The 23818-nt window shown below is 40.3% G+C and overlaps 2 protein-coding genes and 1 long non-coding RNA gene across 9 annotated transcripts in view; 1 reads left to right on the plus strand and 2 right to left on the minus strand.

The window, feature by feature from the left end:
- ZNF382 (zinc finger protein 382) overlaps positions 1 to 9098 on the minus strand; it is a 34764-nt gene extending 25666 nt beyond the window's left edge. The window contains exons 1-5 of one of the 7 annotated variants that reach the window (XM_061139145.1): positions 8957 to 9056; positions 8470 to 8668; positions 6109 to 6181; positions 3707 to 3815; positions 3335 to 3430 (exon numbers count right to left, since the gene is read on the minus strand). In XM_061139145.1, the coding sequence (XP_060995128.1) occupies positions 3335 to 3430; positions 3707 to 3815; positions 6109 to 6117 (214 nt within the window). In that variant the 5' untranslated portion in view covers positions 6118 to 6181; positions 8470 to 8668; positions 8957 to 9056. Of the gene's footprint in view, positions 1 to 3334; positions 3431 to 3706; positions 3859 to 6108; positions 6182 to 8469; positions 8669 to 8956 lie in introns of all 7 variants that reach the window. The other 6 variants (XM_061139143.1, XM_061139139.1, XM_061139141.1 and 3 more) reach the window with 6 other exon arrangements.
- A 49-nt stretch (positions 9099 to 9147) lies between these two features.
- The window catches only part of LOC133054290 (zinc finger protein 260), a 58258-nt gene continuing 43587 nt past the window's right edge, over positions 9148 to 23818 (plus strand). Inside the window, exon 1 of the mRNA XM_061139168.1 lies at positions 9148 to 9281. Coding sequence (XP_060995151.1) covers positions 9226 to 9281 — 56 coding nt within the window. The 5' untranslated portion in view covers positions 9148 to 9225. The remainder of the gene's footprint in view (positions 9282 to 23818) is intronic.
- Positions 13899 to 22129, minus strand: LOC133054302 (uncharacterized). Its single transcript, XR_009692391.1, has 3 exons — positions 21721 to 22129; positions 17289 to 17419; positions 13899 to 14174 (listed from the first exon to the last, which is right to left on the minus strand). It is a non-coding gene; the product is annotated as an uncharacterized LOC133054302 (long non-coding RNA).

A 23818-nucleotide genomic window follows, 5' to 3' on the forward strand; every position in this document is an offset into this window, starting at 1 on the left:
CCATCAGGGAGCAGACAGAAGAAGCGAGAAGAAGCACAGTCTCACAGTGCCGAAAACAGAAACCAAATTACAGAAAGTTAATTATGATGAAAAAGCAGAAAGTTTTGTCCCAGATGAAGGGACAAGATAAATTCCCAGAAAAACAACTAAATGAAGTGGAGATAGGCAACTTTCCAGAAAAAGAATTCAGATTAATGATACGATGATCCAGGATCTTGGGGAAAGAACGAAGCAAAGATTGAGAAGATGCAAGAAATGTATACCAAAGACCTAGAAGAACTAAAGAACACACAAACAGATGAATAATACACTAGAAAGAATCAATAGAATAACTGACACAGAAGAATGGATAAATGACCTGAAGGACAGAATAGTGGAAATCACTGCCACAGAACAGAATACAGAAAAAAAGAATGAAAAGAAATGAAGACAGCCTAAGAGACCTCTGGAACAACATTAAATGCACCAACATTCACATTATAGGGGTCCCAGAAGGAGAAGAAAGAAAGGACCTGAGAAAATATTTCAAGAGGTAATAGCTGAAAACTTTCCAAACACGGGAAAGGAAATAGTCAACCAAGTCCAGGAAGCACAGAATCCCAGGAAGGACAAACCCAAGGAGGAACACACGGAGACACACAGTAATCAAACTGACAAAAATTAAAGACAGAGATAAAATATTAAAAGCAACAAGGGAAAAAAGACAAATAATATACAAGGGAACTCCTATCAGGCTATCAGCTGATTTCTCAATAGAAACTCTACATCCCAAAAGGGAATGGCATGATATATTTAAAGTGATGAAAGGTAAGAACCTACAACCAAGAATACTCTACCCAGCAAGACTCTCCTTCAGATTTGAGGGAGAAATCAAAAGTTTTCCAGACAAGCAAAAGTTAAGAGAATTCAGCACCACCAAACCAGCTTTACAACTAAGGCAAAAGGAACTTCTTTAGGCAGGAAACCCAAGAGAAGGAAAAGACCTACCAGAAAAACCCAAAACAATTGAGAAAACGGTAATAGGATCATACATATTGATAATTACCTTAAATGTAAATGTATTAAATGTACCAACCAAGAGATATATACTGACTGGGTGGATGAAAGCATGTGCAAGTATGCACTTCCACTTACTACATCACTCTGACTGACTCCCCCCAAAATTGTAGGTAATTATTTTAGATTGTTAAGTTAATCATGTTCCCATTATGGTTTGCAATTGTAATTAGCTTTTATTTTTTGTCTTGCTATTGATTATGAAACTGATAAACATCTTTTACTTTGTGATTATGTAACTGTTACTCACTTAATACCATTGTATCATGATTGGTCAACAATTGGTCAAAAATAATAGAACTCTGTATCACCGAAACTAGGATCAAATAGGAAAACCTGTAATCACTTTTTAAAATCCAGATGCATATCGGAATTATCTTGAAATTTTTTGAAAAATACAAATGTTCAGGTACTGCTTTTTTCGTCCAGAGCTCCAGATATGTTTTTAATGAGCAGACATATTTAAAAACAACTGGACTATATGATGATCTTTTACTTTTATCTAGTTTGTTCCACTTTTTCTATTTCATATTCAGTGCTTCCATTTCATTTATGTTCTCCAACTTCTCCATCTCTTCATTTTTTTTGAAGTTTTTCTCAAGCCTTTACCAAGTGTAGTAGAAAAGCTTTTGTATACATATATATATATACGTATAATATATATATTTTAGAAAACTTATGAATTTTTGCCTAACTAAAAAAATTATGACATTTTGATTCCACTTGTTTGATTTAGTATGAATAGAATGCTAGGTTTCTAATTAAAAAATAGGTATGCAACAAGCAACAAAAGTCTCTGTATAGCATAGGGAACTATAGTCAATATCTTGTAATAATATATGATGGAAAATAACTTCAAAAATAATATATGTGTATTTGTATAACTGAATCACCTTGCTGTGTACTTGAAACATTGTAAAAGTGAACGTGAAAGTCTTTCAATCATGTCTGACTCTTTGCGACCCCATGGACTATACACTCCAAGGAATTCTCTTAGGCCAGAATACTGGAGTGGGTAGCTGTAGGGATCTTCCCAACCCAGGGAAGAAACGTTGTAAGTCAACTACATTTCAATAAAGTAAATATATATTTTTTAAAGTATACATGAAAAAAGTCCAGAATAGACAGAACTAATCTGTGTTGGTAGAAATCCCAGTAGTGATTGTCCTGGGGAGGGATTGCCTTGGAAGAGGCCTGATGGAACTTAACAGGTTAGTAGGAGTGCCCTTTATCTTGATTACAGTGTGAGACACATGGGTTTCCACTTCTGTCAGAATGCAAAGAACTTTACACTTAAGATCTTTATGGACATTGTATGCTTTGTAAAGCATGGAGTGGATTCTCAGTAAAATAATAGCAGCCAATAGCTCATAAGCATAAGTCACACAAGGAAAGGATTTATGCAGAGATAAATATTAAAAAAAATTTAGAATTTAGAGGCATAGAAGTCAGCCATATATAGGTACTTCAGAGATCTCAGGTCTTTAAAAGTACATTCCTAAATAAGATGGCTACTATCAGGAAAAAAAAGTTGTTGATAAGGACGCAGAGAAACTGGAACCCTTCTGCCTTGTTGATGAGAATGTAAAATGGTGTAGTCACTATGGAAAACAGTGTGGCAGTTCCTTCAAACATCAGACATAAATTACCAAATGATCCAGCAATTCTACTTTTGGGTATATACCCAAAAGAACTGAAAGCAATGACTCAAACAAATAATTGTACACCCATATTCATAGTAGCATTAATCACAGCAGCCAAAAAATGGAAGCAACCCAAGTGTTCACTGAGAGCTGAATGGATAAGCAAAATGTCACATGTATCTATAATTGAATATTACTCAGCCTTCAAACGGAAGAAGAGTCTGATACATACTATACCATGGATGAAACTTGAGGACATTACGTTAAGTGAAATAAACTATTCACAAAAAGGACAAATACCATATAATTTCACTTACATGAGGTATCTACCACAGTCAAATTCATAGAGACAGAAAAGTAAAATATTGGTTGTTGGGGGCTAGTGGAGGTGGGATAACAGGGAGTAATTGTTTAATGGGTACAGTTTTACTTCTGACAAATGAAGGGTTCTGGAAATGGATAATGGTGATACTTGCATAACTATGTAAAAGTACTTAATGCCATGGAACTATATGCTTAAAAATAGTTAAGATGGTAGATTTTATGTATATTTTACCACAATTAAAAAATACAGATCTCCAAAAATACTCAAGGACATCAACTACCTGAATCCACTAGACATTATACAGACTCACCTAGATAACTCTGACTTTGAAAAATTTTCTCTGTTGTCCATAGTTCTTTTCCTTGTTCCAATTTGCGGATCATATCAGGCTTAGTTATGTGAAATCCTGATAATAAAAAATAAGACTTGGTCTAAGAAGCTGTTAGGCTTTAAAACTATTGAAGGAAGAGAAAGATACAGCTTCAAGGTGGCTATTAGACAAGGCTATTAATGGCCTACCAAAGTTAATACCTTGCACTAGGCAAGTGAGGACATAATCATGCTTTCTATTAACAAAAAGATTATTCATCACCTCTGATCTTTGAAATTCAAAGTTCCACATGTTTCAGAAATTCTTGAAAGGAGATGCATGACACTGAAACACGCAAGGAATTTTCCTTACCCACAGAGATGAGGTGACAATAGTTTTCCAACATGACATCTCTGTAGAGGGCCTTCTGAGCAGGGTCCAGTTGCTGCCACTCCTCCTGGGTGAAGTCCACAGTCACATCCTTGAACGAAACTGATCCCTGTAAGGGCATACTCCAGTTCATCCTAAAGTAATTGGAACTAGTAAGAACTAGACACTGGAGACCATGTTCAGTGGTCAGACCTGGTCTTCTTACGTTTTGTACTGTAGAAAATTCTCTCTGGAAATACATTCAATTGTATTTACCTATTATCTCATGCTAAAAATATATGAGATCATGCTCTGCCTTGAATGTGATTGGTTGCTTGGTGCAGTGAAACAAATAAAATCTTGACCTTGCTCATAAGAAGTTACAGGCTAAAAAAGAGGCATATGTGTAAATATTTACACTCAATAGATATTATAGATGTGATGACAGAAATATGTACAGGGGAAAATACTATAGAGTATTCTAAGATTCTGGATTCTAAGATTTCACTGAAGACATAAAAATTTTGTACTCACAATGAATTTATTTTGTAGCACTACATGTCAATGGGCTTTTAAAATACATTGGGAGAGTAAAACCAGTTAGTAAATTCAGGAAATAGCAAAAGGTACAATATGTTAGGAAACAACCTTTGGGCTTAAGAAGAAAAAAGTGTATGAAGGAAAGTATGAGCATATTTATGTAATAATACTGGATTTTTTTTTCTACAGAGCAGTAGTCTTAAAAATGCTTTAAGTACACTCCCAACATATAAATCATTAGTTGGCATTAATAGCAATCCACATTGTTAACAATTAATGTTCTTGAATGTAAACTACTACTATCTTCCTCCTTTTCAGTATACTCTCTTGTACATTTTGTACACGTCTTTTGTAACACATGCTCTACTTGGGATCTACTGTTTTATGGAGTATTAAAAATGAAGAAATGTTAAGTCAGCACATATGTGAAAAAAAACTTGTACTTTAGAGGCAATATTCTTGAACACTAGAGAAGGCTTGAAGTGTGTTAGGTGGGAAAGACAAGTACCCACTGTTGGAGGTCTGTCTGAGATTAAAGTGGTATTAATGGTCTAGACAGGGGACAACTCTTTGTTCCATGGTAAGTTTCAATAGAATTGGTCATCAATTACTGGTAGAGTAGAAAAAAAGAGAGGTATAGCTCTCAGGTCATCTGCATAGCAAGTGGATAGGTGCTGAGACTAGAAAAAGGAAATGGGAAGCAGGAGAAAGAAGAAGCTGGACCAGAGGTGGTAATGAGGTAAACTCAGGTAGTGTACTTGAAATGTCTATGGAACATACAGGCAGTGACAGCTGTTGGAGGCTGGATATATGGTCCTAATACTCTGGATAAAGGTCTAGAATGGAGAGCAGTATCTGAGGGTCACTAGAATCACATCAGTATAACCTTTGGAGTGAATGTGATTGTACATACACAAAAAGAGACATAGAGGAAACTGGCATCTGGGGAAAATCCAGAATGACATTTTAAAGATTGGTAGATAAAGAGGAATTTTTTGAAAGAAAAATATGGGAAGAGGAGAAAGTACCAACTTTGATTCAAGAGTAGACTATTATCTCAAGAGTGAATGAACACATGCATCTTCTTCTCCTGCACCCACATATAAAAATTAGAAGAAAGTAAAAAGATAAAAATACATCTATAACAGCACTGAAGTACAGAAAGGTTTTTCGCTGGTGGGTCACAGTTTGTAGGAATTGCTGACAAACATGGATAAAACAGAAAGATCAGAGAGGAATGTGAAATTTCAGTTTTCTGTATAAGGTTGCAAGCAAATCTCTATCTTAAAAACCTCACAAAACAGGAAATTTAATCACAAAATAATAATGTGATCTATTAATTTTACCTCTCACCATGCCATTGCAAAACCTAGGTCAGTGGAAATTATCAAGGTTTTGCATGTCTGCTCCTTGATTTCTTACAAATCTAGATCTCAAATCAGTGTCTACATAAGATAGATTCATTCAAGTAATATAAATCAAGATAATACATTTCTCTTCCAGCAGTACTTTCATGAGAAGACTATGAAAGGAGACGATGAATGATACATCCAATCAGTATGTGAACATTGGCTACAACTAGAAAGTGCATTTGGGGAAGGCTGAAGTCTATCCTGTTGGAATGAGAGAAACTGGGAATAGGGTTGTAACTAGGGTGAGGCAGGTGAGACACATGGGCACAAAATTTAGGGCCAGACAGCCCTGAGAGTCCCTCTTAAATTTTGTATGAAGGCCACTTGCTTGCCCTATGGAAACCAGTTTGATGGAAGTAAATCCCAATATCCAGAAAATTTAAGACTAGGGAAGCAAATGTTCACACAACCTAAAAACAAGTTACTTCAGAAAGAGAGGAAACATCATCTCACCTGAGGCATGGCTTTGATGTTTGCAGGAGATGAGCCTTCTCTTTTGTGCTCTTCTTTGGAAAAGGGAAGAGTCCTGAGAAGGCAGAGATGGGAAGATACAAGGAGCCATGTGAAACCAGATTTGACTTAGATCTCTCAGAATAACTCAATTAAACCTGCATTTATTTTCAATTTCAGCACTTGCTCACTTTGTGTACCCCACACAAATCCAGGACAGAGATTAGTATGGAAATGGGCCAATCCTGTTCCCATACCAATGCCAGAAACCTAATCTCCCGGTGAAGAAGAAGAGATTCTGGGGAATCTGTTGTAGCTGGAGAGAGGGAATATTGTGTTTTTCCTTCTGCAGCTCCACCTAATGTCTCCCATGGAAGACAAATTTATCACATATTTCCAAATCGTTCTTCATGGATTTCCTACCAATTTACATTGTTATCAGCAGTGCATGAGAACACCTCCCCAAACCCTAATGAATGCAGTTGAAAATAATTTTAATCTCTGCATACCAGACATATATATATATATATGAAAGTGAAAGTGAAGTCGCTCAGTTGTGTTTGACTCTTTGCGATCCCATGGACTGTAGCCTACCAGGGTACTCAGTCCATGGAATTTTCCAGGCAAGAGTACTGGAGTGGGTTGCCATTTCCTTTTCCAGGATATATATGTATACATCTCTAATTTACATATTTCTTATATGAGAATAAGCTCCTTTTATTTCTTTTCTGTGAAGACATAGTATATTTGTTTTTCTCATGGTGGTGTTTATTTTATAGTTGGTTGACATTATCTCCTTTTTCAATTTAATAAATGAACCTATTTTAAGTTGAAAATAATTTTTAGCTGCTCAAGTTAAATCTCTATTAAATTATTAAACTATTAAACTATTAAACCATTAAACTATTAAAATGTTTTTGCCTTGTGAAGATTTCTTCCCTATATTTATTCTTTAACAATACTATGTACTAAATAGTCCATATTTTCTCAGTTGATGTGAAATGCCATCTCTATCATTATTACATATCCCTACATACTTGAGAATATCTGGATTTTCTATTTAATTTCTCTACTTCATCTCTTTGATTCACCTGTACATTCTACTTAATTAACATAGTTAATTATTGAAAATTAACCATTATTTATTAGTAACTTATTAATAGTAGTTTAAGTATTAACTACTGAAGAATACTCTTTAGCAATACAGGTATAGCAATAGAAATTGATCTTTCCACATTGTAGGCTTCCAGACAGAGAGGAGTATATTTTGCTAAATGAAGTCTGATGTATTGATTGCTACAGTGAATGTTTTAATTAGCAAAATAATATTTTAATTACTAAAATGAGATTGGTCTTATGATTAAAAGTATTCCTAATACTTTGATATCATGGAATGCCTTAAGAAGCTATTGACCCTGCCATAGATTTCATCCAGAAGCAGGAAACCTTATTCATATATCGCTGTTGAAAGTGCTGCTAGTGTGTGCTCAGGAGTGTGCAACTCTTTGTGACTCATGGACTGTAGCCCGCCAGGTTCCTCTGTCCATGGAATTTTCCTGGCAAGAATACTGGAGTGGGTTGCCATTTCTTTCTCCAGAGGATCTTCCCAACGCAGGGTTGGAACCCCCATCTCTTGTGTCTCCTGCATTGACAGGCAGATTCTTTGCCACTGTGCCACCCGGGGAAGCCCCCTGAAAGTGCTAGTTATGGGTAAAAATAAATGGTTTTTTTTTTCTGTATGCTACTCATAGAACACTAATCATTTTAACACACTGGTTTTAGTTAGTGTGGGTTTCCCTGGTGGCTCAGACGGTAAAGAATCCGCCTGCAATGCAGGAGGCCTAGGTTCCATCCCTGGGTCGGGAAGATCCCTTAGAGACAGGAATGGCTACCCCCTCCAGTATTCTTGCCTGGAGCATCCCATGGACAGAGAAGCCTGACGGGCTACAATCCATGGAGTCACAAAGAGTTGGACACGACTGAACAAATAATGAATGCTTCCCTGTAGTGAACCTTACCATCTGGGAATTATGAAATCTTACCTCTTCCTTTCCAGTACTTATACCTCTATTTTATTTGCTAAGTTGCTACGGAGTTACAATTTTGGAGGCAGGCTTGATGATCTCTATTCAGATAATCAAGTCTTAGCTATCTAACTAGTGGCCAGACAGTTTCTCAATCAAAAAAACTATCACAAAACAGTAACAGTAGGTTACAAACACACGCAGAGTTAAATTCTATCACTTCAGAAAAGCACCATAGCATAGGCACCCGCGTATCATTCACAATCTCTGACAGCACATTAATAATTCCAGGCAAAGTCACAAAATCACATCACAAATCGTTTCGCTTCTCCATACTCACCTGCTGCCTCAAACAGGGCTCACACCTATTCGGAAGAGAGACACATGCAGAGGAATCCCCACGCAGCAACGAGACTCATTCAGTTTTACACACAGTTAGCCGCTACACTGCACAGAGCAGCAGCATGCATCCACAACGCTGCAGGTTGGGTACAGGCGGCCGCCTCCATTTGGTACACACACACCCGCTGTGGAACTCCCTCGGGGTCAAAACAGACAAAAATCTCCCTTCGCAAAACTCGCTCCAGGTCACACAAGACTGTCACCTTCAGGGTCACGCCCACGGGCCACGCCCGAGGCCGCTCTCTCACAGACCTAAATGTCTGGTTTACCAAGGGCCCGGTTCCGGTTCCGTCCTCATAATTATAGGCCCGCTGTGGACTCCCGGTTTCCCCCCTAGGCTCCCCATCAGGTACGGCTTCCCTAGTCTGCTCTCCGGGGCCGGAACTCCCAATTCGCGCCCCCTCCTCTGGGCCCCTAGGACCTACCAACCTCACCCCAGCCGAGGCTCAGTCGTCTGCGCCTGCGCACTCGAGCACTGGTTGGCGCTCCCAGGAGTCCACGCGGCGACGGCTTAGTAGCGGCCAGGTCCGGGCTGCAGGCGCTTGGTCTGTTTCTGCCAGGGTCCGCTTTTCCGGGTTGGACTACGTTTCTCACAGGCTCTGAGGGCACGAATGCACTTCGGCCTCTGGTTTATCTTCCCCTGACCTTGTAGTCATAGTTTGCCTAGCGGTGAGTGGAGGTGACTCGGGTCTGGATGCAGGAGGAGCTCACTGCTGGAGTCCTGAAGTTTCCCAGGCACGGATGCGGCAGGTAGAGGCGGGAGCCTTAGGCTTTGCAAGTCACCTGCTGAGGAAGGTGACTGTGGGTGTGACTGTGTGCCTGCGTCAGCGTAAGATGTGGTTATGAGTGCTTTGAGAAAGAGCGAGAAAGAGTGTGTGAGTGACGGGACCAGGCTGTGTACGTGCGGAGTCTCTGACTGGTCCAGGTTAGGCGCCGAAGACTGTGCATGTGGGCGGGGCCTTATTAATGACCCTGCTGGGTGGCTACTGTGAGGCTTTATATACTGTGACTAAGGAACCATTTGACAGCACTATTGTAACAGGCTAGAGTCTGATCACTGCCGGCCTAAGGATTTACCAGGTGGCCCAGTGGCTAAGATTTCCAGGTTCCCAATGCAGGGGGCGGGGCTTGATCCCCAGTCGGGAAAGTAGTTCCTACTTGCTACAAATAAGAACCTGCGCAGCCACATAAACAAACAAACATGAAGCTACCATCACCTTTATTTAAAAAGCAAAACAAAAACTGGCCTGATGTGGCTTTTTCACTTTTAGTAGGGTAGAGCTTCATTTTTGTAGTTCTAGCGTTGAGGAATCCGTGGACAAGATCCCTGTGTGACTGTCTGTTCCTGTTAAGCCTCTGAGACCCTTGTTAACCACAGAGACCCTCAGTTTTATTTATTTATTTTTTTTATTTATTTATTTTTTGAGACCCTCAGTTTTAAAGCATGGCCCCTGTTGCCTTCATCAATGTACCCTGACTCTATTGTCTAGCTTCAGAGCTTGATACACAGGCATTCAGTACATTAAGTGTAGCCTGTTCTGGCACTAATTGTCAATTCCATGGTTTCTTGGAATTTGTTGGAATTCTGGGTTTTCTTTCATTGCCTCTGCATTTTCACTTTTTAGAGCCACATTACACCGGAATGCTAGCTGCACAAAAATAGCATTCTGGGTCTTCAATATATTGAGAGGCAGAATGATGGTTGCAACTAAAAAAAAAAAAAAAAAAGCATATTTCTGTGTTTATTAGGGCGATTTTAGAGCTGGAATTACCCCTGAAGCAGGGTGCTGGGAAACCATGATATTAAGGCATCAAGAGTAAGATTTCTGCTTCCAAAGATTCCTTTTGGAAGCTCTGTGGTGGCAAACTGCATATTGCATACATAGAGTATTTTCATAGCTTTGTCAACAGGAAAATTCGGTGAACATAGAAACAGATTCTGGTTCTAGGCTACAGTTAACTGATTTTTCTTTATGATACAGGGAAGGGTCAACAGTATTCCAGTCTTTCTCATCCTTCCATTGGGAACATGGATGATGGAGGCTTGCTAGCAATGAAGATTGTGTCTTATTTAACCTGTCTTGGTATGAAAGGCCTGTATGTCATGATTCCCTTTCTCCTCCAAGTTCTGCTGTATTCTAAAAGAAGAGCCATGAAAGGAAAAAAATGTTGCAGTCACACATCTCAAACCCAAGCTAGAGGTCATTTTTGAGCATTTTGTTTCATGGAATGAATTAAATGCTCTGCCAAATAGTGACTAATCCATTTACCTGGTCTCAAGGCCTTCTCTTCTTAGTTAATGATAGTTATAATACCATGAGGATGCATCCTCTTCTTTCCCAGTTCCTCATCAAATGCCTTTCCTACAGTTAATTTTTGTATAACTACTCACCAGCACCTTGCCCATGTGCTGTTTTTGCCTGAGTAGATTTATGACACGGCAAGAGTCCTCTGTTACATGGTGATTTGTAAAGAAAGAGACCAATGCTTAGGCAGAATTACACATTAGATACCTTAGATTTTCTTCAAAGACATGAATGGGGAAATGGCAAGGAAGGAGAAGGTTTGATTTCAGTAACAGTCTTCAGTAAAAACAGTCTTCTGTTTTGGAGGCCTTTAAGAATATTATCTGGAGAAGGCAATGACAACCCACTCCAGTACTCTTGTCTGGAAAATCCCATGGACAGAGGAGCCTGGTAGGCTGCAGTCCATGGGATCGCTAAGAGTCGGACACGACTGAGCAACTTCACTTTCACTTTTCACTTTCATGATTGGAGAAGGAAATGGCAACCCACTCCAGTATTCTTGCCTAGAGAATCCCAGGGACAGGGGAGCCTGGTGGTCTGCCGTCTATGGGGTCGCACAGAGTCGGACATGACTGAAGTGACTTAGCAGCAGTAACAGCAGCAGCAAGAATATTATCATCCCCTAGAGAAGGAAATGGCAACCCACTCCAGTATTCTTGCCTGGAGAATCCCATGAACAGAGGAGCCTGGCAGGCTACAAAGAGTTGGACACAAATTAGTGACTAAACCACCACCAAGAATATTATTGGGGATATGTACAGAGACATCTCTTTGAAGGGCAGACATTTTTTCCCAATGGTTTAGGAGATTTATATGGTACTGTCACTCCAAATCTTTGTTGTGATGAGACAAAGAACCGAGGAGCTTACACTCGCCTGATGGTACCAACCAGTTCTTGTATAAGATTTGCCATCAATTTTTTCTTTTTTGAGTCACATAATTGTGTAAACTGAGAATCAGTACTATATAATGGTCTGAGTCTTGAACAGAGGTCAGTAAACCATGACCCTGTCAGCGAAATGCAGCTTGTAGCCTGTGTTTTTGTATGGCCTGTGAACTAAGACTGGTTTTTAACATTTCTCTGTCACTGAAAGCATATCAAAAGGACAATATTTCATGACATGAAAATTACATAAAATTCAGATTTCATTGTTCATAAATAAAGTTTAGAATTTTGTGAAAACATTTTGTGGAAATTTGTTTTCTCTCTTGTTATATTAGCATCTAAATAATATCCTTGATTTTGTCTTTTGGCTCACAAAGTCTAACATATTTACTATCTGATTCTGAGAGGGTAACAGGCAGGAAGGCCAGGGGTCTCCAAACAGAGAAAATAGGCTGAAAGTGGCAGACATTTTTTATCCCTCTTTTAAGCAGCAGGAGGAAACAAACCAGTGATACATATATTTTTCCTTTCTCTATACAAATTTAAAAAGAGGTTTCTCTTAAAATACTGTGTTGCCATAATGACACCTGGTTCCACCTGAAGTGAACTTTTCTCAAATCTTGAGTTAACCAATGCACTTTTCTTATGGAAATGTTTGCTTAAGCTATGTTAATATACTATGCATTTACCCCAGACTCTTCTTCAAGTCAGTTCCGCCTAATGGCTCAGAACTGACTTGATAAACCAGTATGTTATACTTAGACATTGTTCCCCTAATCTATGTAAACGACACTATTTGTATGGTAATCTGCCTTTCTACAAGATTCAAGTCAATCGTTTTATGGCCCTTCTCTGAGTTTTAAGACATTCCTTTCTTTCATTAAGAGACCACTAGTAATTATATAACATCCAGCTAAAGACTAGCAGGGGGTTATTCTTTCTGCCCACTTCTGATACCTATGTCAGAAGCTTTCTCTGTCTCCTTTAAATTTAATAAAGCTTTATTACACAAAAGCTCTGAGCTACCAAGCCTTGTCTCTGGCCCTGGATTGAATTCTCCTCTGGAGGCCAAGAATCCCGGTGTCTTTTCGTGGTTCAGCAACAACTTTTCAGTTCTTTACAGAAAAATTTACTAACCTTTAATTCCAGAGTCCACATCCCACATGGTGCTAGTGGTAAGGAACCTGCCTGCCAATGCAGGAGACCTAAGAAGTGTGGGTTTGATCCCTGGGTTCAGGAAAATCCCCTGGAGAAGGGCATGGCAACCCACTCCAGTATTCATACCTGGAGAATCTGATAGACAGAGGAGCCTGGAGGGCTACAGTATATGGGGTCACAAAGTCAAGACACAACTGAATGCCTTGCAGGCACACATGCCACATCCTGTACACCTTGTGTCCTCAGAATCTTTCTGGTCATTTAGGGCTTCCCTGTTGGCTCAGCTGGTAATGAATCTGCCTGCAATGCAGGAGACCCTGTTATAGCCATGATTTCCGGGAAACAAACTCACTCAGAAGGACAATGCAGATAGTGGAGTGCAGCTTATTACACCGGCGGGCCCAAGGCAGAGTCTTCTCTTGGCCAAGGACCCCGACCAGCATTTGTGAAAACCTTTTACACCCCAAGTGTACGTGTCCGAACCCACCACCCCAAATTCCTTGAGACTTACAAAGGAAGGGTAAATACAATCACAATAACCCCATCATTCACATGTGATGTGATCAAACAGTTAATAATCAATAAGCCCGCAGTTACATTCCAACCAGTTAATAACCGATAAGCCTGTGGTTATGTTCTGATAGATACTGTCCGGAGTCAGGGGTGATTAGTGTATGTTTTTTCTTAGGTGATGAGTAACCTGGATACAATCTTCAAGGTTCCCCTGTCCGGAGGGGGTCTTATCCTTCCATTGTCATTCCTATAGGCACTAAGCAGAGAGTTCAGAGTTCATTGGAGAGGCAGCCGAGCACAATCAGCATGGACAGGCCTGAGATAGAATACTGGCCCTATGAATTCCTTCTTCAAGCCCAGTTCGATTCCTGGGTCGGGAAGATCTGCTAGAGAAGGGATAGCCTACTAGTTGCAGGAAGGAGGACCCCTTCAAGGGCCCGAAACCGGGCTCTTGTCTAACACTCAGAAATGAATTGTGCAAGGAGACACATATGCTGACAAAGAAAGAGATTTTATTGGGAAAGGGCACCTGGGTGGAGAGCAGGAGGGTAAGGGAACCCAGGAGAACAGCTATGCCAGGTGGGATTGGTTTCCGGGTTGTCTTTAGCCAATCATTCTGACTCAGAGTCCTTCCTGGTGGTGTATGTCTTGTTCAGCCAAGATGGATACCAGTGAGAAGGATTCTGGAGGTGGTTGGACATGTGGTGTCTCCTTTTGACCTTTCCTGAACTCTTCCGGTTGGTGGTGGCTTATTAGTTCCTTGTTCCTTACCAGGACCTCCTGTTGTAAAACAACTCATGCAAATGGTTACTATGATGCCTGGCCAGGGTGGGTGGTTTCAGTCAGTGTGCTTCCCCTAACAACTCCCCCCTGAGAGACTTCATACTCAAGATACTTTTTGGGAATTGGGGTGGAGGTCTCTTTCTTTCGTGCATGGGCATAGGCCTGCCTTGCAGAGCAAAAGTCTCTACCAGATCTAAGTCAAGGTATTTTTTGTCTGAAACCAGCATTCATCCTTATAATAACAGCAATTTAGTCTGAAACTTTTGACTCTTCTCAGAGACAAAATAGGGGCCAAACAGGAGACCTAACAGGATGGTCATCACTGGTCCCCAGAAACAGGAGGCAACATTTGGGGTGAGGGCTGCAGGGTTTGTGACTTTTTTTTTGATTGGTTGGTGGTGAGGCAACAGAGCTGTGTTTCAGGAATCTTGTGTTTAGTCTGAAGTTATCATCTTCCACCTGGGTGGGGGCTCCAGTTTCATAGAACTCAAAGACATTGTTATGCATATTTCTTTGAGTAGGAACCTGGACCCTGTCTGGAGGCTATACCACCATTTGATTGTTTCTCCTCTGTTTCTGTATCCCCTCCCTTCCCTGATAAGCAATTGTTTGAATCAACCCTTTAGAACTCAGGGAAGGTCAAGGAGGTTGAATGAAGCCTGTATCTTACAGATAAGAAACGGAGAACACAGACCAGATCTGTACTCCAGAGCCTCACAGAGTTTTGCTCAGTTTTAATTTACGGAACTAGGCAACAATTGGGCTTCCCTGGTGGCACAGAGGGTAAAGCATCTGCCTACAATGCAGGAGACCCAGGTTCGATCCCTGGGTCAGGAAGATCCCCTGGAGAAGGAAATGGCAACCCACTCCAGTACTCTTGCCTGGAAAATCTCAGTCCATGGGGTCACAAAGAGTCAGACATGACTGAGCTTCACTAGGCAACTATGACTGTGATAACTTCCTGTCAAAATGGGGCATAGGACTGTCTCAGCTTGGAGAATAGACACTGAATTGGAGGTATTTCTGAGTTCCAAGTTCTAGATCTGAGTCTTGTATGATTAAAATCTCAATTTAAAAAAAAAAAACCAACTCAATTTCTTGGTCTGCCATTTTGGTGTAACAGACCCAATTAGAAGTGGTTGGAGGAGTGATAACTGGAATTTTAATAGACAAAATAAATCTCATTCTTTTTAGAAGAATAGGCCTGAACCCCAGTCTGGACCTGGCACTTCGGGGAGACTTATAGCCAGGTAGCCAGTTGTCTAGTTTTATAGAAAGTAAGGTTGCAGTCACTAGCTTCTAGCAGACATTGTTTTGAGAATGGTGGCATTCAAGCCTGACAAGACTCAGAAAACTCAAGTGTTTAGCAATACAAGGTCTAATCTGAAAGTATACCCATAGCATCACCTAGTTATTTTCCAGGATGTCTGAACCATAGCTACCCTATTTTGACTTTTAATTGTAAAATTTTTCTCAATAGCCAAAGCAGATTTCACTGTTAATGATGTCAGTGTTTTTCTAGGTATGAGAAGATGTAAGAATTGAGACTCATAAAATCTTCTCTTGAAAAGACCTAACTATCTGAAGGCCTGTTCTGCCAGTTTTTTCCAGAGTACAGAGTCCCTCATTCCTGAGTTTCACTCTGAACTCCTTTCAGGGGAGTTGAAGGTCAGCAGTTGCAGTGTCAATGATTTAATCTTTGTGGATGTAGATGGCAAGTGTCAGTTTTCAGTTGGCAGAGCCCCTTTTTGCTCATAAACTTGACCATGATTCTGAGGGGGGCATTTCATGACCATTTTATCCCATGGTGCTGAGAATGTCCATTCTCAGGTTTTGCAAAGATTTTGTTGACAGGTCACTCAATGTGTTGTTACTGGACTAGTCCATAAAACAGTATCCAAAATTTTCTAGACCACCTGTCTTACTAGCCTCTTGGTCCAGGAAAACATTCCCTCTTGTCTCTTTCCATATCTAGAGTTACACTGTTACCATCATTGATCTCATATGGAACTATGTATTATTTTATCAGAGGCCTCAGTCACACATTTGGCCGTGTAAGAAACAGCAATTTTGGGGGTACTCTTTTGCCCCCTTCTGATGCCTATGTCAGAAGCTTTCTCTATCTCCTTTATACTTTAATAAAACTTTATTAACTTTAATAAAACTTTATTACACACACAAAAAAGAAACAGCATACATATAACATAGCAGTATTAGTAAAGTCACAAGTAAGACTTAAATTAAGAGCTTTCATTAGATGTAGCCCAGTATATCCCAGGTCATCTGACTTGGTCTACTTGGAAATTATATATTGGCATCGTCTATAAGGCATATAGCCCAGTTTTTTAGTGTTACTAGCCTGATTATCTTTAGTATGATTTAATTGTGTTTTCAACACAGAGGAGACTTTAAATGTAAATTACCATAGCCTGGTGTTATCTATATAAATCCGTCTCATAATTGTGGGAGATTTTTCCCAACTTTGTTGCTCTGATTGAGTTTGAGTAATAGAAGAAAGCTCAAATTTATGGCCAGAGTCAGAGCAGGCATTATTAATTTGCCTGGTGAGGGGATCCCATCTAGTAATATCAATAGTGTCTTGAATATGACTGGCCAGGGTGGGTGGTTTCAATCAGTGTGCTTACCCTAATATACCCATTCCAGTATTCTTGGGCTTCCCTGGTGGCTCAGCTGGTAAAGAATTGACCCACAATGCGGGAGACCTGGGCTCAATCCCTGGGTTGGGAAAATCCCCTGGAGAAGGGAAAGGCTACCCACTCCAGTATTCTGGCCTGGAGAATTCCAAGGACTATATAGTCCATGGGGTCACAAATAGCCGAACATGACTGAGTGACTTGACTTCTTCCTTCCTTTATTAATCTAGAGTATCTGGATTAAAATCTAGGTCTTGTAATGACATTATATTTATGCATTCACTTTTTAAAATCTTGAATGTTTTGAATGTTTTCATACTTTTTCCAAGTTTTGAGACATAGTTGAACATAATTTTAACTAACAGTTTTTTTTATAACCTTGCATTTAATGACTAGTAGTCATGAATGGATATTCTATATTTTAAACCAATCAGTTGTTGTTAAAGCTGAATCTTACCTGGGTAATTCCTTCTACTTGCTATGCAGCTCGCATGTCTTGCCCAAATTTTCCTTCCTTCCAGAACCTTCTGGGAACATGTATCCGTGTCTTTTCACATGCAAACATGTTCAGGAATGTGGCTTTGGCTTCTGTTGGGTGGAAATGCATCTGCTCAGATGTATTTATTAATATTCAGGGGAATAATGTAGGAACTGGATAGTTTACATTATTATCTGGGTGCCACTGAAAAAAAATATCTATGTACCTCCCTACTCAAAAGCTACTTGATTTTAATTTAAATCTTTTTTTTCTGACATCTTTGTGGGATTCACCCATGTTATGCACGTAGCAGGCACCTTTTTTTTTTTTTTTTGCTTTATATTCCGTTATAGGATGTTGCACAGATTACTTTTCTCTCCTTCTGATGTTGGAAATTTGAGTTATTTTGAATTTTTCTTTAAGAGATACTACTGCTATGAACATTACTGTATTGTATGCTTATGTTTTGTCAACATAAGCTTTCTTTTTTGCTGTGGGAAAATGTCGTGGGAAAGAATTGCTGGGTTATGTAATAAATCTATGTTTAGTTTTGTAGACACTATGTTTAGTTTTGTTTTGTATGCTTATGTTTTGTCAACATAAGCTTTCTTTTTTGCTGTGGGAAAATGTCCTGGGAAAGAATTGCTGGGTTATGTAATAAATCTATGTTTAGTTTTGTAGACAGTTTAGTTTTGAACACACTGTAGTGTGTTATGCTCTCACACCCACTGCCTGAGAGTTTGTTTTTTCTTTTTTTGCATGAGAGTTCTAATTGTAATAAGTTAAGCATAATATTGTAATCTTTATGATAACCACTAAGAGAATAATGTATAACAGTATAAATTAATGGAGAAACTATTTATGTAATACAACAGAAGGTAAGAATGGTAGAATAAAAATATAAAGAAATAGGGACTTTCCTGGTGGTCCAGTGGTTAAGAATCCACCTCAAAATGTGGGGGACGTGGGTTTGATCCCTGGTCGGGGAACTAAGATCCCATATGCTGCAGGGAACTAAGCCAGGGTGCCACAACTACTGAACCCATATGCTGCCACTAAGACCCAAAATAAAAAAAATTTTTTTAAAGGGGGGGCTTCTCTGCTGGTCCAGTGGCTAAGACTCCATGCTTCCAAAGCAGGGGTCCCACATTCGTGCCCTGGTCAGGGAACATCCCACAACTAAGAGTTCACATGCTGCAGCTGTAGATCCCATGTACCTCAACAAAGACTCAGTGTAGCCAAACAAATAAATAAATATTTTTTAAAAAGACAGAGGGGACACATAAAAGCAAATGTTGGTATACCCAACATTATTAGTAATTAAATGTAATGGAAGTAGATTAAACATTCCAATAAAAAGAAAATTGTTATCAGCCTGGATGAAAAGTACAAAATCAACTGTATGTTTATAGCAGCTGATATATATTAAGTATAATGATACAGAAAACTTGAAATATGAAAGAGGTAAAAAAAAAATATATGAAAGAGGTATAATATAAAGACTAACTTCTGGAAAGTTGGTGTCTCTATATTAAGATCAGACCAAAAAAACAAAAAAAACTTACAAGAAATAACTGTTTTATAGTGTTTTATAAATGATATTAAAGTCGTTTATATGGGGGGATGTTTTATAATGATAAAAGTTTAAACCTAAAAAGAAGATACACTAGTCATGAATTTGTACCTAGTAACAGCCTCAGGATATATTAATATAAACCAAAGATTAACAAAGGATGACTCCACAAATGCACTCATTGTTCATAACACTGTACAGGAGACAGTGATCAAAACCATGCCAAAGAAAAAGAAATGGAAGAAGGCAAAATGGGGGACTTTCTCAGTAATCCAGTGGCTAAGACTCCATGCTTCCAGTGTTGGGGGCCCAGGTTTGACCCCTGGTCAGGGAACTTAGATTCCATATTCCACAACTGAAAGATCCTGTGTGCTGCCACGAAAACCTGGCACACCAAATTAATTAATTAATTAAAAACAAGAAGAAAAGAAACTGGTTGTCTGAGGAGGCCTTACAAATAGCTGAGGAAAGAAAAGAAACAAAAGGGTAAGGGAGAAAGGGAAGGATATACCCAACTGTATGCAGAGTTCTAGAGAATAGCAAGGAGAAATCAGAAGGCCTTCTTAAATGAACAGTGCAAAGAAACAGAGGAAAACAGTTGAATGGGAAAGATTAGAGATCTCTTCAAGAAAATTGGAGATATCAAGGGAACATTTCATGCAAGGATGGGCACGACAATGGACAGAAATGGTAAGGATCTAACAGAAACAGAAGAGATTAACAAGAGGTAGCAAGAATACACAGAAGAACTATACAAAAAGGGTCTTAATGACCTGGATAACCTTGATGGTGTAGTCACTCACCTAAAGCCAGACATCATGGGCCTTAGGAAGCATCACTATGAACAAAGCTAGTGGAGGTGATGGAATTGCAGCTGAGCTATTTAAAATCCTAAAAGATGATGCTACGAAAGTACTGCACTCTATATGTCAGCAAATTTGGAAAACTCAGCAGTGGTCACAGGACTGGAAAAGGTCAGTTTTCATTCCAATCTCAAAGAATAGCAATGCCAAAAAATGTTCAAACTGCCATACAACTGAGCTCATTTCACATACTAGCAAGGTTATACTCAAAATCCTTCAAGCTAGACTTCAGCGATACGTGAACCAAGAATTTCCAGATATATAAGCAGGATTTTAAAAAGGCAGAGGAACCAGAGATCAAATGGCTAACATTCTCTGGATCATGGAGAAAGCAAGGTAATACCAGAAAAACATCTGCTTCATCGACTACTCTAAAGCCTTTGACTGTATGCATCACAACAAATTGTGGAAAATTTTTAAAAGAGATGGGAATACTTCTCTCCTGGGAAACCTGTATGCAGGTCAAGAAGCAACAGTTAAAAATGACATGGGACAACAGACTGGTTCAAAATTGGGAAAGGAGTACCACAAGGCTGTATACTGTCACCCTGCTTATTTAACTTATATGTGGAGTACATCATGCGAAATGCCGGGCTGGATGAATCACAAGCTGGAATCAAGATTGCTGGGAGAAATATCAACAACCTCAGATATGTGGATGATACTACTCTAACGGCAGAAAGTGAGAGGAACTTAGGTTGTCTCCACATTTTGGCTATTGTGAATACTGCTGTGGTGAAGACAGGAGTCAGGTATCTCTTTAATAGCCTGTTTTCATTTCCTTTGGATATAGCTTATACTGCTATTTTACTTGATCAGTAACAGTCATAATTCTACAAGCAGAATCAAAATGACATGTACCTAACTAGACACACAGAGTCTCTCATTCATTAATATCACTTATGATCCAGTTTCACAGCCAACATATAATGAACACATAAAAATCAGGATAAGTAAGAGTTGGTACAGCACATTGTTTCCTATGATCTCACCCACTGCACAGAACAACAACATGGATCCAACATGATATTCCTAACTCCACTGAGCCCATCGCATAATTCCACAGAATTCCAAACCAAACTGAGAAACCACTTACTACATAGTCACACACAGTTTCCCATAGAAATCTTAATTATCCTACAAGGTTTGTCAGCTTCTTAGAAAGTTAAATATAAACTTAATCTATTATCAGCATTTTTTTTCCTCTAGGTATTTCCCTAGGAGAAATGGAAACATGCCACCATTATCATAATATAGAAAACCTGAAAATACACCAAACGCTCATAAAGAGAAAAATGAAGAAACAAATTGTGCCACATTTGCACACTGGAATGCTGTCCGGAAAAAAAAAAAAAGATGAACACAACATCCATAAATCTTAAAGAACAAGGACGAGCTAAAGGAGACCATTGGAGAACTGACAGAACTAAATTAATATGACTCGTATCAGAACCATGGCTGTCTCCCTGTGAGACTGACTGGGAAAGGACTCCAGGGAATCGAAGCTGAAGCAGTGATGATATAAAACACTCACGAGGGCGGGCATACACTCCATACACTGAGTGTCTGTTAAGTGCTGATCTGGGTGTTGGGGCGTTCTCAAGGGGCAAACCTGACAAAAACAACAAAATCCTGTCCTCTGGTTCACGACCTGGGGTCTCGCCGGTCTAAGTGAGGTTCTCGCCCCGGCCCTCTCCTGCCCGAACTCCGCACGGTTTCAGCCGTTCTTAGCACTGCCTCCTTCGGCAGGGATTCACGATTCCCTCCCCGGCCCTTCTCAGCCGGGTTCCCGAGTCCCTCTGCCCTGGGCTTCTGATTCTTACCAGGCTCTACCAGACCAAGACTTTTTTCGTTTGCTTCTTCTGCCCACCCCGAGTTCCCTTTACTGCCCTCCCCGGCTCAGGTTTGCAATTATTTCCTCGGCTTGGGCTTTCCTTCCTTCCACGACCTCCCCTAGCTAACAGAGGAGCATCACCTGGCTCTTTGGCGTCTGAAAGGCCCACCAGCTGCAACTCCTCGCCATCGGCGAGCGATCCGCACACCCTGGAATTCCCGGGAGTCGGAGGCTCGGAAGGGCCTCAGCTGCCGGTGGGCTTCACTCTCTGCTCGGAGGGCTGGACGTTTTCTGTGTTGGACTACGTTTCCCACAGGCCCCAGAGCCTCGAATGAACTTCGACCTTGGGCTCCCCTTCTTGTGTCGTGACGGTTATTGGGTTATGCCTGGTGAGTTGAGATGAACCTGGTCAGGCTGCAGGAGGGGCTGGCGGTGATCGGGGAGGATGGGGTCAAGCTCGCGGAGGACGGATGGGGCGTGTGGAGCCAGGAGCCTGGCAGACGACCAAGGTTGCGGGTGCTATTGTTCGTGACGGCGTCTTTGTGGAGTGTTCTCGCTTGTGCGTGTGTGAGAGCCAGCGAGCCAGTGAGAGCTAGTGTGTGTTGGGGCCCTGGGGTGGCGTGACTGGTACCTGATTGGGTTCTTTGCACTGTCCGTGGGGGCGGAGCCTACCGTGGTTCACATCGCCAAGGCAACGAGGGTGAGTGACTGACATTGTGACCACGTGGTCCGGTACCATCGCTGTTGTGACTGTCAAGAAAATGGAGTTTGTTTTTTCAATTAGCTTGTTGAAATTTTGAGTTTTTTCCAGTGCACTAGGAATGCGTGAATTTTTTTTTACGTGTGTGTGTGTATGTGTGTAAGCTGTATCAGCACGTCTGAGTACCCAGCCTAATGCTTAACACAGAGAGGACACCGGTGAAGTGAATGTTGCCCACCCAGGGTATAATTGTAGGTTCCATGGTTTCTTGGACTGTGTTTCCCTCGATTCTCTTCTGTCCTCACACCAAATAGCTAATTGGATCTAGCTGTGAAGAAAAGTTCACTAGAGTGAGTCATGAATTTCATTCTTATAATGCGAGTTCCCAATAGAAAATTACCTCCGAAATCATGGGATTAGAATTGAGGCTTGCATCTGTTTTCAACACAGGTTTCTGGGAAGACTTGAAGCGGGAGGGGGACACAGGTGTAGCATCCCTTCCCGGGTAAAACTCCCTTGGATGCATTATGGAGGCCATTTACACATTTCAGAACCACAGCATTCCCTGTCCTGTGCCCTCCAGAAACTGCTGTGAACTTAGATTCCAGCTTTGGGCATAGGTGGCGCTTCCCTTTTTCTCTGATACTGGCAAAATCAGCAGTATTCTAATTTCCCATTTCCATCTGGTTGTATTTGTGGTGGGTGATGGGTCATGTCTGTTGGTGGACAATGTGTTCATCACAACTTTTAGCCAGTCTAGAGTCTCACAAGTCCTTCTTCTTGGTCCTGTAGTTCTGCAAGTTCTACAGGTGGAGAGATTGCTACTTGTTTAATGGCCCATACAAGGTCAGTTCGTGTTTGCTTTTTGTTGTCATACACTTTTGTTTTACAGAGTACTAAAGTATTGCTTTCCTTCTCCTAAGTTTCCCTAATTGTGACTTATCCACTTTCCTGGTTCTAGGCTTTCCCTTCCCAATTAGTAACAGGGCCATACGGATGAACGCCTTATCTTTCATTGCTTTTCCAAGCACCCTTTACCTTTCCAGTTACTATTCCCATACCCACTGGGTAAATCATTCAGTAACCCCGCATGCTCTTCTTTCCAAAGGAAGGCACAAAAATACAACTAGTGGAGGATAAATGAAGGACTTATTTTAGAATGTGATTTGTTAAGGAAGAGATCTGTGGCTAGGTATAATAACATAGCAGATACCTTTGATTTCCAAATAAAGTAAGGTAGGAAGTGGTTTGACTTCAATCAGTAAGTGAAAAAGTTGACTTTGACATTTAGAAGTGGGTATATGATTGGAGTTTTGTGAAGAGAGGTATGTGTGTACAAGGGCAGGGAGTTTTTCCAGAAAATCCATGGGGAGTGTTGAGTGGTGATAACCAAGTCTTGTTTGAGATTTGGCAGTAGACTTAGTTTCAGACCATGCATTGGTGTAGACTGTGATAGGCAGTGTGGTATAGTGGTATTTGAGTCTAAAGCAACACTAGTGGAAATATAACAAAAACCACTTATGTAATTTTATAATTTCT

Source organism: Dama dama, chromosome 4 (genome assembly GCF_033118175.1).
Source record: "Dama dama isolate Ldn47 chromosome 4, ASM3311817v1, whole genome shotgun sequence".
Lineage (NCBI taxonomy): Eukaryota > Metazoa > Chordata > Mammalia > Artiodactyla > Cervidae > Dama > Dama dama.